Below are 15,617 nucleotides of genomic sequence, written 5' to 3'. Positions count from 1 at the left end.
TTTTAAAATTATGAAAAAGACTCTGAATGCTACAAGTCTCATGATACAGTCTGCAGTTATAATAGAAAGAGACAATAGTGATATCATCCCAAGAGGGCTGAGCAGGCTGAGTCAACACTGCATGTTCAGGAGAGTTCACCCTGATTGGACGTGCTACATATGCTGAGGCATGCCTTCACTTTCATTGAGGAAGGTCTTGTTCTGGCTCTCTGGACTTGAACTTTAGATCCTTTCCCTGCTCAGCAAGTAGGTAATTTCCTAAAGCCTGCCACTCCATAACCAAGCCACAGAACCTGGCCATAACCAATCAAGAAAGAAGTGTGAGCATATTATATTATGGTGATTTTAAACTTTTTTAAAGATTTGAATTTTTTATCAACGTAAATCAACAAGATATATGTCGATAAAAATATTTGATTTTTATCAACATAAATCTTAAATAAAATGGATTTTAAAGAGATAATTCACTGCTCTGATTGAAGGTCCTCACGTGCCTGTTAGACTGCATCCTATCCTCTCCTACTCTGCTCCCCCACCAGCCCCTGATGTACCTGAAGAACTCTGGATTCTAAATCATAGTTCACACACAACTGGTAGAGAAAAAACATCAAGGGTTTTGGAAGAGTCTTTGACCTGAAGTTTCCTCAACTGCAAAGTGAGCTTTGTCCCCTGAGATCTAATTTTAGGAAATTTATTGGTGAATGCAGTATTCTTGCCTGGAGAATCCCAGGGATGGCGGAGCCTGGTGGGCTGCCATCTATGGGGTCGCACAGAGTCAGACACGACTGAAGCAACTTAGCAGCAGCAGCTCAATTCATAGTAGTCATTTGATTCATATTTTCTACTGTCTGATCTGTATGATATTCTCAAGATTTGTGCCATTTTAAGTATTATGTCACTAGAAAAAAACTCTCTTCTTGGCCAACACATTGAGTTTTGTTTCCATGTGTTGAGTAACTCTCACGGCTCAATGCCCAGGTTTTGCCTCCATAAGAAGAGGAGCCTGAGCTGACAGAAATATCATATCTTTCTGTTTTCATGCCCTATACTTCCAGATCTGCCGCTCAGGTTTTCTGTGGACCCAGAAACATGAAGGGAGTCATGCAGCAATTTTTTTAAAACCTTTATTTTTACCCTGAAGTACCTGGAAAGAAATAACCTGACAGTAAAGAAATTATCAGGTGTCTCAGATCAGAATTCAGAAATGTAGGTGTATTTATGTTTTGGTGATCCTTAAAGAGAAGCCGAGGCATGTACAGAGAGAACAAGGGCTTAGAAATCAGGCAAACCTGAGTTTGAGCCCAGCTTTGTGGGTTACTAACTCTGTGACCTTAATCAAGACACTGACCTCCCAAAGATTCAGTGTCTTCACCTGTAAAACAAAGGATACATATTTATCTCACCAAAGTGTTTTCTTATTAATAATAGGATCAAATGAGATAAAATATATGAAATCACTTGGATAATTGTAAAATACATACACACATATACATATTTATTCTTTGTATATAACATTATCCTCAGAAATACTACAAGGTGTAATTATTAGTCTGTCTTAAGTTGTGTGATGTTGGTGTATTATTTAGATAATTGAGATGAACCAAAATCATAGAGATATAACAACCATTGTTCACTTACAACCTGAAACACTATGGAATTCCAAAAACTTAATCAACAAAATATTTACTGAGTTTTACACTATGTCACTTAGAGCAAGATGCAAATAAATAGGATTCAAGTCATATTCTCAAAGGAGTTATATTCTAACAGGGGGAAAAGAACACTGAAATATAGTTATTAAAGGTCTTAAGAGATTGCAGCTGAGCATTATGGGAGTTCAAAGAAGGAAAAGGGCATATTCAATTTGGATAATTTTGGAAGCTCCCTAAATGGAGCAGCATTTCTGAGGGGCATTGTAAAGTAGGTAAGGTGTTAAAAGGTAGAGGTGGGAAAATATTTTAGAGGAAAGGCACTAGGGATCTTCAGAAGCCAGTGAGCTTTACCAGAATGCAGCTAAAAAAAAAATAGAACATTAAGAGTAGGCCATACCTTTAGGGTATTGCATGTCAAGCAGGAGTTTGTGGTTGATTCAGAAGGCAATGGGGAGTCATTGAAGAGTCTTGAGGAGAGAAACACTGAAATCAGAGACGTGCTTTCAGGTGATTTCTGAAAAGAAATCATCTGCTGTAAGTGAAGGTCAGTGCCAGGGTTAAAGTTTGAGGGGTATGTTCTTCTAATGTGGGGTGGTAGTTATGTATATTAGGACTCAAAAAAATATGATTGAAATATGATTGACAAGCAGTGAGGCCCCAAGGGCAGTTAACTTCATACCATAGTCAACAGGCAGCTCCAGAGTGAGGCACAGAAAGGAGCAGGGGTGCTCATGGATGGACAGCAACAAGGCAACATGGTTGTACAAGGGAGTGGGTTATTGGGGTGCTTTTTTCCAATGGCTGAGAAATATGAGAGGCTGAAGAGAGAGAAAACTAATGGGCCAAACAAATGAAGGTACAAGGAGGGAAAACAAGAGGAAGAAAAAAGGACAGACAGATGTGAACAGAAGAGAATTTTAGACATCAAAATGTTAATGGTACGTGGAAAATACCTGTGCCTGAGTAGATATCATCACCTAGTGCTTTCAGATCTCAAAATCTCCTTGTGGTTCCATGTAATCGCATGAGCTTATGTGAATCTCTGTCAAAAGCTAAAACACCTTCCATTCTGAGGACTAAGACCTCCAAGACCAACTTGGCCTGCCTAGAACCCACCGGGCAAATCGCTGGTGCGTCAGAGCAATGACATTTCTAAGCATTGGAATGGCCACTGTTTCTCTCCTAAACCTTCACCTCCCTGAGACAGCTCCTTCTCCTTTTCCACCTACCTCTTCATTATTCCCAGAGAGCCCCTGGTTTTCTAGAGAGTTCATTCTCTCCAAATCAGCCAATCTGCCTCAAGAGCACCGTCAAATGTGGAAGCGCAGCACCAGAAGACCCTTCCTAGACTTCATCCGAGAGACCCCTTCAATCCTGTCCAGTCCCATAAAGATGAAGAAACTAAAACTTGGGCATATATCCGAGAAAAATTTGGCTCAAAAGTATTCATGCTCCCCAATGTTCAGAGCATCACTGTTTACAATAGATAAGCCATGAAAGTGAGCTAAATGTCTATCAACAGGCGAATGGATAAGAAAACATGGTACATATACACTATAGAATATTACTCTGTCATTAAAAAGAGTGAAATAATGTCATCTGCAGCAACATGGATGGACCTGGAGATTATCATACTAAGTGAAGTAAGTCAGACAGAAAAACACAAATATCATATGCTATCACTTACGTGAAGAATTTTTTTTTAAATGATACAAATGAACTCGATTAAAAAACAGACTCACAGACTTAGAGAATGAATTTATGGTTACCAGTGGGGAAGAGTGGGTTGGGGAAGGGATAGACCGGGAGTTTGGGGTGGACATGTAAACACTGCAGTATTTAAAACAGATAACCAACAAGGGCCTACTGTACAGCACAGGAATTTAGTTCCGTATTCTGTAATAACCTAAATAGGAGACAAATTTGAAGAATGGAGAAGAAAGGAAGCAAGGGAAAAGAAAGAAACAAATTACATGTTAAAAATAAAAAGGATGGCGGCTGGGCCAAGCCCTCCTGGTCAGTTAAACCTAGACAGTGAAATCTTGGTACCCCAATTTCCTATGCCTTGCTCCCCATTTTTCTCTGATGGAATCATCTATTTCTCTTCCCAACTCACTTTCCTCCCCATCAGTCTCCTCAGGGCGTTTTTCACTTCAGCATTCCTGAGTGAGTAAATGAGGGGGTTTAGGAGAGGTGTGACCACCGTGTAAAACACAGCGACTATTTGTCTGCAGGGAGGGTGACACAGGGCCTCATGTAGACAAAGGAACAGGGGGTAAAGAACAGGGCCACGACCGCAAGGTGAGACGCGCAGGTGGAGAGGGCCTTGCGCCGGCCTTCTGAGGCCTGGGTCCTCAGGGAGCGCAGGATGACCACGTAGGAAGCAAGCAGCCCCGTGAAGCTGACCACTGAGATGGAGCCGCCATTGGTGATGATTAGCACGCCGACGAGGAAGCTGTCTGAGCAGGCCAGCTTCAGCATCGGGTGGACATCACAGAAGTAGTGGTCAAGGACTTGGGGCCACATAAGGGCAGCTGGAAAATGAGGAAGGTTTGCCTGACCGAATGCACCAAGCCCCCACCCCACGCCGCCCCCACCAGGAGGCCACACACCCTTCGGTTCATGACGACAGTGCAGTGCAGGGGCTTGCAGGTGGCCACGTAGCGGTCGTAGGCCATCACTGTCAGGAGAAAGATCTCGGTGCCACCAAAGAAATGGAGGGAAAATATCTATGTGATGCAGCCCTTGAGGGAAATGACTTTCCTCTCCGTAAAAGAGTCCAGGATGAGTTTGGGGGCTGTGACAGAACAGTAGCAGATCTCCACAGAGGACAAGCAGCTGAGGGATAAATACATGCGGGAGGCGAGCCCTTTGCCGGCCATGACGGTCACCACAGTGAGGCCATCACCCAGCAGGATGGCCACGTACAAGAGCGAAACAGCACAGAAATGACCTCTGGGCATCCCGGTTCTGGGAGAATCCCAAGAAAATGATTTCAGTCACATTGCTTGCAGCAGCCATGTTCTAAAGCTCAGGAGCTGACACCTGAAATCACAAAAACCAAAGATGTCTCTTCAATAGTTAGGAGCATCCTTTTCAGACCTTGAGGAAAACTGTCCTTCTGCTTCCTCTTAATCCCCTCTGCCTTGAGCTTCTCCAAAACATGCTCTCCTTGAGACAAATGGACAAAACAATGGTCATAAGAGCTTCATATTGTTCCCAAAGCAGGAGCTGAGCTTGTAATGATGCTTCTTTGAAGCGTTTTCTCTGATTCAGTCACTTCATTAACTAATGAATCTTCACGGTGGAAATAAGAGAATATTTCATACATAAAAATTGAAGCTCAGAGAAATTCAGTCACTAATTCAATGACACGCAGCTCATCTTTAAACTGAGGTCTGCATCTTTCAAAATGTAGCTGCTGCTACTACATTTTCTACTCCTAAGGTGTGCACTTTATATTTGGATCCATAAGAGTTTCAGGCAGTCCTGCCGTACTCGGTAACATGGAACCAACTTTTGTAGTGGCTGTTAGATGTTCTCAAACTCAATTACCCGGCAGTTATTGAGTTGCATCCTGACTCCCTAAAAGGCATAGGAGACAGGCTGAAAGGGAAGAGCCAGTCCCCCTGCTTCATCCGCTGTCCTTGGAGGTGGCTATGTAGTAGAGGAAATGTGAGTAAGTCTTTAGAGGGCTCTGCAAACTGACAAAGGGTGATCAGCCACAGAAAACCCATAATCACATTTCTGAAGCCGTCGTTCCCTCAAGGTAAACAAGCTCTGCCAGCAAACCTAAAGGCATCCTAAGACCATATTCACACACTTCACAACCAGCCTGCAGTCCAGGTCAGCTTCTGTGTGTTGACCCGGTGACAGAAACACAGGGTTTGAGGTCAGGAGATGAGTTTTCAATTCCAGCACAGCTATTTAGTAGCTCTGTGGTATTAAACAAGTCTATGATTTTCTTCCATGCAGATAAATTTCATCGGAAAAACAGAAATAACAATACCTTTTCCATGGTGCTGTTTTCGGGATTGAAGGACCTCACAAGTTTTAAATAGTAATTGTATAAGATGATAATTGATAAGAATATCAGATATAATTTTTATTGGAGTTTAATTGCTTTACAATGTTGTGTTAGCTTCTATGAAAGCAAAAATAAACAAATAGAACCTAATTAAACTTAAAAGCTTTTGTACAGCAAAGTGAAAGTCTGTCAATTGTGTCCGACTCTTTGCAACTCCATGGACTATAGCCTGCCAGGCTCCTCTGTCCAAGGGATTTCCCAGGCAAGAATACTGGAGTGGGTTGCCATTTCCTTCTCCAGGGGATCTTCCTGGGTCTCCTGCATTGCAGGCAGATTCTTTACCATTTGTGCCACCAGGGAATCCAAGCTTTTATACAGCAAAGGGAACTATAGACAAGACAAAAACAACCCTTAGAATGGGAGAAAATATTTGCAAATGAAGCAACAGATGAAGGATTAATCTTCAAAATATACAAACAACTCATGCAGCTCAATATAAAAAAAAAAAAAAAACTGGCAAAAGACCTGAATAGATATTTCTTCAAAGAAGACATACAGATGGCCAAGAATCACATGAAAAAATGCTCAATATCACTATTAGGGAAATGTGTATCAGAGTATAATTGATTTATGCTTTTACTCTGCCTTATCACCCTATTAGTGCAGAGTCTTATTAGTGCAGACTCAATGTTCCCCACTTCAGAAGGCAGGTCTGACACCCATCTTTGTTTGCATAGACTTGCAGCAGCCTCGGGATCTGACTTAAGCATCTTAGAACTAGCTTATGGAATAGTGGGCTATGGAATAACACAGGACTGAATATGCTAAGTGACACGCTAAGTCAGTTCCAGAAAGAAAAACACTGTATGAGACCACTTGTATGAGGTCTGTAGGGCAGTAAAATTCAGAGAGACAGAGAGTAGCATGGTGGTTTCCAGAGGCTGGGGGTTGGGGTACATGGAGTTAGTGCTTGGTGAGTGCATGTACAGAGTAGTTTGTGACAACAAAAGACATTCTTCAGATGGATGATGGTGATGGTTGCCCAAGAGTGTGTATGCTCTTTAATACACTGAACTGTACACGTAAAGGCTTCCCTGGTGGCTCAGATGGTAAAACGTCTGTCTGTAATGCGGGAGACCCAGGTTCAGTCCCTGGGTTGGGAGGATACCCCGGAGAAGGAAATGACAACCCTCTCCAGTACTCTTGCCTGGAAAATTCCACTGATGAAGGAGCCTGGTAGGCTACAGTCCATGGGGTCGCAAAGAGTCGGACACGACTGAGTGACTTCACTTGTGCACATAAAATGGTTAAAGTGGTAAATTTTATTTTCTACCACAGATAGATAGACAGACAGACAGAGATGAGAGACAGAGACAGATAAACCCAAGAGACTCACATTTCCCCTTACCCATACCAACCTCCAAGAATAGAGGTTGAAGCTTGGCAACTTTGTCCTTTCCACTCCCTTTCCCTTTCCTTTCTTATATGTCCTAGGGTACCTGGTTCGTTTCAGAGGTTGCAGAGTAATTGAAGGACTAGCACGAGCTGTAGGAAGTCCTTGCTACGCATTCGATATTAGGCACTCTTCAAGAGTAAGAGAGCGAGTGGAAGCTTCTACATTTTGGAAAATACAGATCTCTGTTCAAACTGAGCTTTGTGGCCCAGACCAAGGGACTGGACCTCTCTGAGTCTCAGTTTCCTTATGTCTAAAACAGGCATCATGAAACTCTACTCCCTGGTGCCCTTCCCTTACCCCCCATCAGGCTCCTCTGTGCACCCAGCTGACTCTCTTGCCATGTGCCAATATTTCATCCTCAGGGTGTTTCTGAAGAACAGGAATCACACGTGGGCGTGCTTCACCCTCGTGGCAAAAATGGCTGTGTTAGAAATGGATCCTTTTTTCAAAATTAATTTCACAAATTATTTCTGTGAAATTTAGCTTTGAATGTAAACGCTCCCTGTTTCTATAATTGCCTTTGTTTGGGGGTGTCAGTGGGAGAGAGTCTCTCAGAAGATTTGTAAGGACCACTTTAGTTTTCAAATTAAAAAAAAATTAGTTGTGCTTTTCTAACGTCATTGCAGGTTAACAGAATAACATATATATTTGGTGCAATCAAGTTTTCTCTAAAAAGTTAACTTTTTAAAGTATTTAGATTGGAAGAAAGAAAAATAAGTTAACATTTATTGAACTTCTGAATAGAAATGGAAAACATTTGAGAAAGAATTGCACAAAGAGGTCATCAGACTGTATATTATTGACAGTGGCAGTGACATTTTACCTGTGGGGTAATTTTAATTTTAATTCTGACGTTTTAACTGGCAGGACCAAAGAAGAGACTCTGAAAGATAAGATAATGTTACTCTTATCAGTCAGTAAGTAACTGCACATTTCCAGGGTTTATGGTTAAGAAAACCCAAACAAGGATGAACGCAGAAGCTTAAGATAGATTAGACCCAATAAACAACTTCTGTGAAACTTCTTCATTCTCATCCTCATCTATGATTTCTTATTATAATTTTCCTATCATAGAACTCTAGGTCCTGGGACTTCTGAAAAATAAAATCGGTCTGAACAGTCCCTCAGAGCTATCTGAGAAGCTGTATTCCAGGCTTAAGGCCTCAATAAGCCCAACAAATAAAATATAATTTAAAAAAAACTGGTCTGACTGCCTTTTCCAGTATTCATTTTCTCCTACTTTTTCTCCAAAGATATTCTATCACCAGAGGAATCAGATGCCCAGCTTCTCCTCGCTAGGGTCCCTTACTGAGTAAAATAAACTGTTAGATTTGGAAGGAAGCGCTTGGATTCCTCTTCTTACAGAAGACCCAGACTCACACCGCGGGCTGGTGCAGAGCCTGGGCTACGATCAGTCTCCACAGCTTCCTGTCCAATGCTTTCTCCCTTACACATCTCATCCAGTGACTCCTCCCACTGGTGCCCACAGACAGCAGGCTTCCACATTGAACGGAGAGCATGGAGAGAGAAGAGAGTCGTGTTGATAACAAAAGGCAAAGCAAAGCTAAAGAGTAAGCTCTAAAAAAATTAACAGTAACAATGTGAACAATAATGTGCTCCTACTTCAGTTTTCCATCTTTACAGTTTTCTACTGTTACACCTCACATAGGGTAGGGAACTCAGCAGAGTTAATAAATATTGGAGGTTTGACCCCTGAAGTCTGCATCTGCTGCTACACCTATTTCAAAACTAAGCTATCATTGCAAGTATCTTATAAACTATGTATATATATATATATATATATATATATATATATATATATATATGCATGCTAAGTCACTTCAGTCGTGTCCGACTCTGTGCTACCCAATGGACAGCAGCCCACCAGGCTCCTCTGTCCACAGGATTCTCTAGGCAAGAATACTGGAGTGGGTTGCCATTTCCTTCTCCAATTTTATATATATATGTATAATAAAGGTATGTAGTATAAAAAGTAAGCTTTTTGAAAATAATTCCAAAGTCTGCCCCTATAGAGATTAAGTGAATAAGCTTACCTTGAATATTGTTTATTGCCTTGATTCTTAACTTTATCTTCTGAAACTTCCATAGTCAGAAAACTGATTTACTTGCACATGTCACCCCAGGCAGACAGAGATTTTTGGAAATATAAAGAGTATGTTAGTTTGCACTGATCTACAACTTGGAAATCTTGGGCCAAGGTTGGTCCTCAGCAATATTTAGGTTTCTGTGTAGTTCTCTCCCCAGGTTTGAAAGAAGCTAATGCCTTCATTTTCACCAGAGACTTTCAGGCATGCAAATGTTTTAGCCAGCCCCCTTGAATTTTTCAAAATAATATTCTTGCTTGACTCAGCAGTTGATGAAAACTAGCTTTAACACCCCCACACTGACCATTTTACAAGTGGTTCTGGTGAGGGTGACTATAATATCTGCTCTAAATCAAGCTACAGAGTCACTTTCTCCTCCTGTCATTGAAGTTGGCAGGAGAGACTTTAATAGGATGATATCTAAAGTGTGACCCATCTGCTGAAAGAGTGGGCAAATCTAAGAAAGACTGCCTGTGATTGAAATACATGGAAGCTAGAGTAACAAAAATGAATGATGCAATGTGTGTGAAGACCCTGCCTGAGTCAGAATCTGTGCTACCCAAAAAAGCACCACTTAATGCTTACCTTCTTCAATGGGCTCACAAGGCACCACCCATGCCAATATTTGCATGTGCCAGTTCCAGCACTTAATGACTTTCTCATGATGCAAGTTATAGGGGAATAGAACAAGATCAATCTACCCTAAAACCCTGTGAAATGAAGATTTAGAAAAATATTTGCTGGACGGTGAAACTGTATGTATTTAAGTGAACGAGATGGAAAACTGAGACAAGAAAATTGAACTCCTTGAACTTTTCTGGCATTCCCTGTCTGGGGAATTTCTGAGAATAGCAAAAGTCAACTTCCCAATTGTTTTCTTTCAGAGGTTAAGGAATTTATCTCTAATTAATCCAATTACAATGTTGGGACTTCTACTTGCCCCTGTATAATTAACAACCTCTTGTCCTGGCCCCTAGAGGTTTCCATCTGCATTTCAAGCAAATGATGGAGGAGAGTCAGGTATCACGTCATCCTTCTGTTCCACCCCAGACATCCACAAGAGGCTTTTGCTGGCTGATTCTGACCTCACCCCTCACTAGCTCAGTCAGGTCAGTGAGTTCCAGGGAGACTGTAACCAAGACGACCAGGACCACTTCACACACACAGTCCACATGTGACACTTGAATCACAGAATGCTAGTCATTGAAGGGCCTTCAGGATCATTTTGCCCAACTCGTTCATTTTAAAGATGCCCAACAGTCAAAGAGGGACAATAACTGTGCCAAGCCACCCTGTGCACTGATAACATGGTTAAACTCTTTTCCTAACTCCTAGGTCAAAGGTCCTACTACGACTCATTCTTAAAGTTCTAGGCATTTTACTACTGTGAGCACATGATTTTCATGTACAAGGGTTTCAGGAAGACTATAGTTCCCTAACTTCTGGGCATAGTCTCTTAAGTAACAGCACATTACATTTGTGTCTTTCAACTTTTCTAACATCTCACATACAGTCAAAGTAACACTCTACTGCAGAAACTAGCATTCCCACCTGACAGATTAGGTAACTGGGGTTCAGAATGATGATGAGACTGGTTCAGACCTATATAAATAATAAATGTCCCCGTTGTGTCAAATGACTCAGTGTAGCATCTCCCATCCACACAGAATATGCCACCGGCAGCCGGAGCCTCACTATGAAGCAAAGAGGCCGGAAGGAAACAGAACTAGAATATGCCCCCAGTCTGCTTCTGTTCTTGCAGCCATGCTACTTCTTCAGAGCTTTGTATGTTTGGCCAAATAAATTATGAAACAGTGGTGTATGCATGTGGCCTTTTCCTGTAACTCATCTTAAATACTTCAACAACAGAAACTCTATTTTTAAAGCCCCAGGATTTCTCACTATTTAAACAAACCTATGTTAAACCCTTCTCCATCAATGCCTATCTCCATGACTTCTTTTTTAACTAAATGGCATTGTCTACTGTAATAGGCTCAGGATTTCTCAACTTCTCACTATTATATCTCTGAAAAAGAAACAAATGTTGTAAAACCACTGTATGTTTAACAGCTTTTTTACATCCAGAACCTGGGAAGGACTTCTAGGAATAACATAGGCTGATGGAATGAAATGAAGTGATATAAACAATGGCCCATGGTGTTCATTTCTGTGGCCAAAGATGTGGGAAGAGAGAGTTTCCTTTCTGCCTTACCTCGCTCGTTTCAGTCAGAGACCCATGCATATACATGCACACACACACACACACACACACACGTGCACACACCATCTGCTTAGAAAGAGTTAATACTGGTAGCTCAGTTGGTAAAGACTCTTCCTGCAATGTGGGAGACCTAGGCTCGATCCCTGGGTTGGGACGATCCCCTGGAGGAGGGCAAAGCAACCCACTCCAGGATTCTTGCCTGGAGAATCCCCATGGACAGAGGAGCCTGGTGGGCTGCAGTCCATGGGGTCGCAGAGAGTCGGACACAACTGAGCAAATAAGCATGAGTTAATACTGAGTTTATTTTAATTTTCTACTTTAATTGAAATAAACTTGAAAAGTAAAAATGGTACATATTGAAGACACACAGTGTGATGTTCTGACATATGTATACGTTGTGAAGGGCTTCCCCAGTGGCTCAGTGGTAAAGAATTTGACTGCAATGCAGGAGCTGCAGGAGAAGCAGGTTCAATCCCTGGGTCAGGAAGATGCTCTGGAGGAGGATGGTAACCCACTCCAGTCTTCTTGCCTGGAGAGTTGCATGGACAGAGGAGCCTGGCAGGCTACAGTCTGTGGGGTCACAAAGAGTCGGACATGACTGAAGTGACTTAGCACAAACGCGTGCACTACAGTTCATACCACAAGGAACAAATATTTACATTCAAATAGTCTTTGAACTTAATAAAAAGAACCACAACCCAAATATGGATGGGGAAATTATAGGAACAGTTTGTACAGAAAATACAAATAGCTTTGTTGGCCACACCAAGCAGCTTGTGAGATCCTAGCTCCCCGACCAGGAATAGAACCCAGGCTCCTCACAGTGAAAGCATGGAGTGCTAACCCCAGGACTGCCAGGGGGTTCCCCAGATGACTTTTAATTGTGTGAAAAGATGTTCAACCTCATTCAAAATAAGAGAAATGAAATTAAAATGATTTGACTTCCCATTTTTTCAATTATTGGATTAGCAAAATCCCAAAATTCAGCAAAACATTTTACAAGAAAGACGAAGTTATTGGTGAGAGTAGAAATAGGTGAAGGACAGTTTGGTAATATCTAAAGCAGTTTTATTTCTAGAACTACACCGTAGTTTAGTTGCACATATTTAAATCGAAATTATTCACTGCAACACTTCAAAACAATCCAAATATTTATCAGTGGAAGACTGAACAAGTAATGACAGTATACCCATTCAATGAACATAGCAAAACTATAAGAAAGAGGAAGTTTTCCTTGTACTAATATACAAAAATCTCCAAGACATATTTTAAGTAAATAAATCAAATTTCAGATTCATGTACATAGTATGTGTAAAACACAGAGATAAAAGATATATATATATATATATAGATATATATATATATATATATACACTAGTATTTGCTTAAAGAAACCCCAAAAGAAAAACAGAAAACTAAGAAAATTGTTTATCTAGTAGGGATGTGGAAATGAGGAAAAGAATGGAATGAAACTTTCCACTTGGCTGTGTTTTTATTTTGTTGATGTTTTTTAATGTTAAGAATATATCATCATTCCACAAAATTAAATTAAAAATTTAACTAATTTCTTTAAATATATAAATTTAGCTGATCTTGTAAGATAATCTAAACAGACACAATGCAAAATATCAAAAGAAAAAACTGATAAATATTACTATGTGGAAATGTAAAACTTTAAACATTAAAAACTTTGTAAATAAGACTTGATGCTAAATAATAATTAAAATTATCCTCCTCACTTACCAAAAAACCTAAAAATGCAAGTTGTACAACAAGCTGTCTATTTAATTTTCAAAATACTTTAACTTTAAAATAATTTCTGACTTACAAAAATATTGCACTAATAATACAAAGAATTCCTATATATATGCTTGATCCAAATATTAATATTTTATCACATTTTATCATTCAATCTCTCAATTGACAAATAGATAGGCAGAATTTTTTCTGAAATGTCAGAAAGTTGATACTACCGTTCATTTACTTTTACATATCTTAGTGAGCAATTCCTTGATCCAAGGACTTTCTAAGACATAAACACATTACAGTTGTCAACACCAGGGAATTAACTGTGAGATAGTTTATTATTAAAAATATCTCACCTACAGCACTTTCATCCACTAATGACCTTCATCTAGTACAGGATCCAGTCAGGGATCACAGATTACATTTGGTTATCATCTCTCTATAATCTAGAAAAGTTTTTCAATTCTTTTGTCCTGTATTTTACAAGAACATAGTCTAATAATTTTGCAGGATATTCCGTAGTTGGAGTTTCCATGATATTTTGTCATGATTAGACTCAGGTTACATACTGTGGTAGGAATACCAGAGCGATAATACCGTGTGCCTCTCCAGCTTCAATACTGGTGATGCTAACTATGAGGAATTGTTTAATGAGGTGTCTTCCAGGTTTCTCCACTGCAGACTTTTGCAACTAATAAATATGTTGTGGGGAGATACTTTGAGACTACGTGAAATCTTACTTCTCACCAAGAAAATGTTAAGCGATCATGTTCAATTCTGTCACAGCTACTTTCACAAGGAAGGTTACTACAACATTTCTAAAACTCAATTTAACATTATGCCTTAAAGGTTTCAATAACTTTTAAAACAGTAAATTATTTATAGCAAGTGAAAGTGAAAGTCACCCAATCGTGTCCGACTCTTTGCCACCACATGGACTACACAGTCCATGGAATTCTCCCGACCAGAATAGCAAGTGAGCTTCTTTAAAAAATATAGTAAAATATTTCTATTCACAGATACTGACCTCAGTATTATTTTTTCCCTCAGTGTTACTTATATGACTAAAAAATTAGAAATGATCTAAACTTCTAACCAAAACAATGGTTTAAGTAACCATATATCCATAAGAGGAAATATTTTACAAGTAATTGTAATGACGTTGTTGAGCATGGAAACCAGCTAGAATACTCTAGAACTAACAAGTCCTGGGAAATGAACTTCATCCCATTCTGCCCCTTCAGTTTCGGCTAGGCATCATTTTTTCTGACTACTGAAAAGATGGAGTAGATATCCTTACAGTCTTTACATCTACTTAGACATGATCTTTTACATTTTTATTGAATGCAACAATATACATATTTTTATTAAAATGTTTATTGTGAGCATTTCTCTGTTTTTATTTTTCTCTATAATAGGATTTTTAAATGCTGGTCTTAGCATCATTCTAAGCCCACAGATCAATACCAAAGCTCAGCCTCTACCTCCCTTCCACTTTCATTGTCCTGACCCACAGCCTCTTCACGGCCTTCTTCACCTCAGCATTTCTCAGGGAGTAGATGACAGGGTTGAGGAGTGGGGTGATCACCGTGTAGAACACAGCCACCATCTTGTCCGCAGACAGGGTGGTAGAAGGTCTCAGATAGATGAAGATGCAGGGCCCAAAGAACAAGGTGGCCACAGCGATGTGGGACCCACAGGTGGACAGGGCCTTGCGCCGCCCTTCAGAGCTTCGAGTCCTCACATGGACCAAGATGACCACATAGGAGGCTAAGAGGACCACGAAGCTGATCACAGACAGGGTCCCCCCATTGGCAACAATGAGAAGACCAATGAGGAAGGTGTCAGAGCAGGCAAGTGTGAGCAGGGGAAGCACGTCACAGAAATAGTGGTCGATCACATTGGGGCCACAGAAGGGCAAGTGGAAGACGAGAAGGATTTGGGCCAAGGAATGCACAAAGCCCCCCACCCATGTGGCTCCCACCAGGAAGGCACACGCCTGCCGGTTCATGATGGTGGTGTAGCTGAGGGGCTTGCAGATGGCCACGTAGCGGTCATAGGCCATCACGGTGAGCAGGAAAATCTCAGTGCCACCAAACAAGTGAATAAAGAAAAGCTGTGTCATGCAGCCCCACAGAGATATGGCTTTCCTTTCAGCCAGCAGATCTGAGATGAGTTTGGGAGTTGTAGTCGAGGCGTAGCAGATCTCCACGAAGGACAGGCAGCTGAGGTAGAAGTACATGGGGGAGCCAAGGCTTCTGCTGGTCATGACAGTGAGGACAAGGAGGACATTCCCCAGCACAACGGCTGTGTACAGGAGCAGAAACATCACAAAGCAGACTTTCTGCACCTTCTGATTGGGAGAAAGTCCCAGGAAAATGAATTCTGTCACATTCTGTGTGTTAGCCAT

The 15,617-nt window shown here is 40.8% G+C and overlaps 1 protein-coding gene, 1 long non-coding RNA gene and 1 pseudogene across 3 annotated transcripts; all 3 read right to left on the bottom strand.

The window, feature by feature from the left end:
• Positions 1-1,191: 1,191 nt before the first annotated feature.
• Positions 1,192-10,325, bottom strand: LOC145525545 (uncharacterized). The gene is made up of 5 exons (XR_014068277.1): positions 10,199-10,325; positions 9,826-9,950; positions 9,190-9,260; positions 2,050-2,166; positions 1,192-1,372 (listed from the first exon to the last, which is right to left on the bottom strand). It is a non-coding gene; the product is annotated as an uncharacterized LOC145525545 (long non-coding RNA).
• LOC145525541 (olfactory receptor 4X1-like) lies at positions 3,748-6,186 on the bottom strand (annotated as a pseudogene). The gene has a single exon (XR_014068274.1). The product of XR_014068274.1 is annotated as an olfactory receptor 4X1-like (transcript).
• A 4,362-nt stretch (positions 10,326-14,687) lies between the features above and the next one.
• On the bottom strand, positions 14,688-15,617 carry LOC145527170 (olfactory receptor 4X2-like). Its single transcript, XM_081544705.1, has one exon. The coding sequence runs from the start codon at positions 15,615-15,617 to the stop codon at positions 14,688-14,690; it is 930 nt and encodes a 309-aa protein (XP_081400831.1).

The sequence above is a fragment of the Giraffa tippelskirchi genome, chromosome 11 (genome assembly GCF_054371585.1).
Source record: "Giraffa tippelskirchi isolate mGirTip1 chromosome 11, T2T-mGirTip1v1.2.pri, whole genome shotgun sequence".
NCBI classification, from domain to species: domain Eukaryota; kingdom Metazoa; phylum Chordata; class Mammalia; order Artiodactyla; family Giraffidae; genus Giraffa; species Giraffa tippelskirchi.
This window is presented reverse-complemented; position numbering and strand designations above follow the sequence as displayed.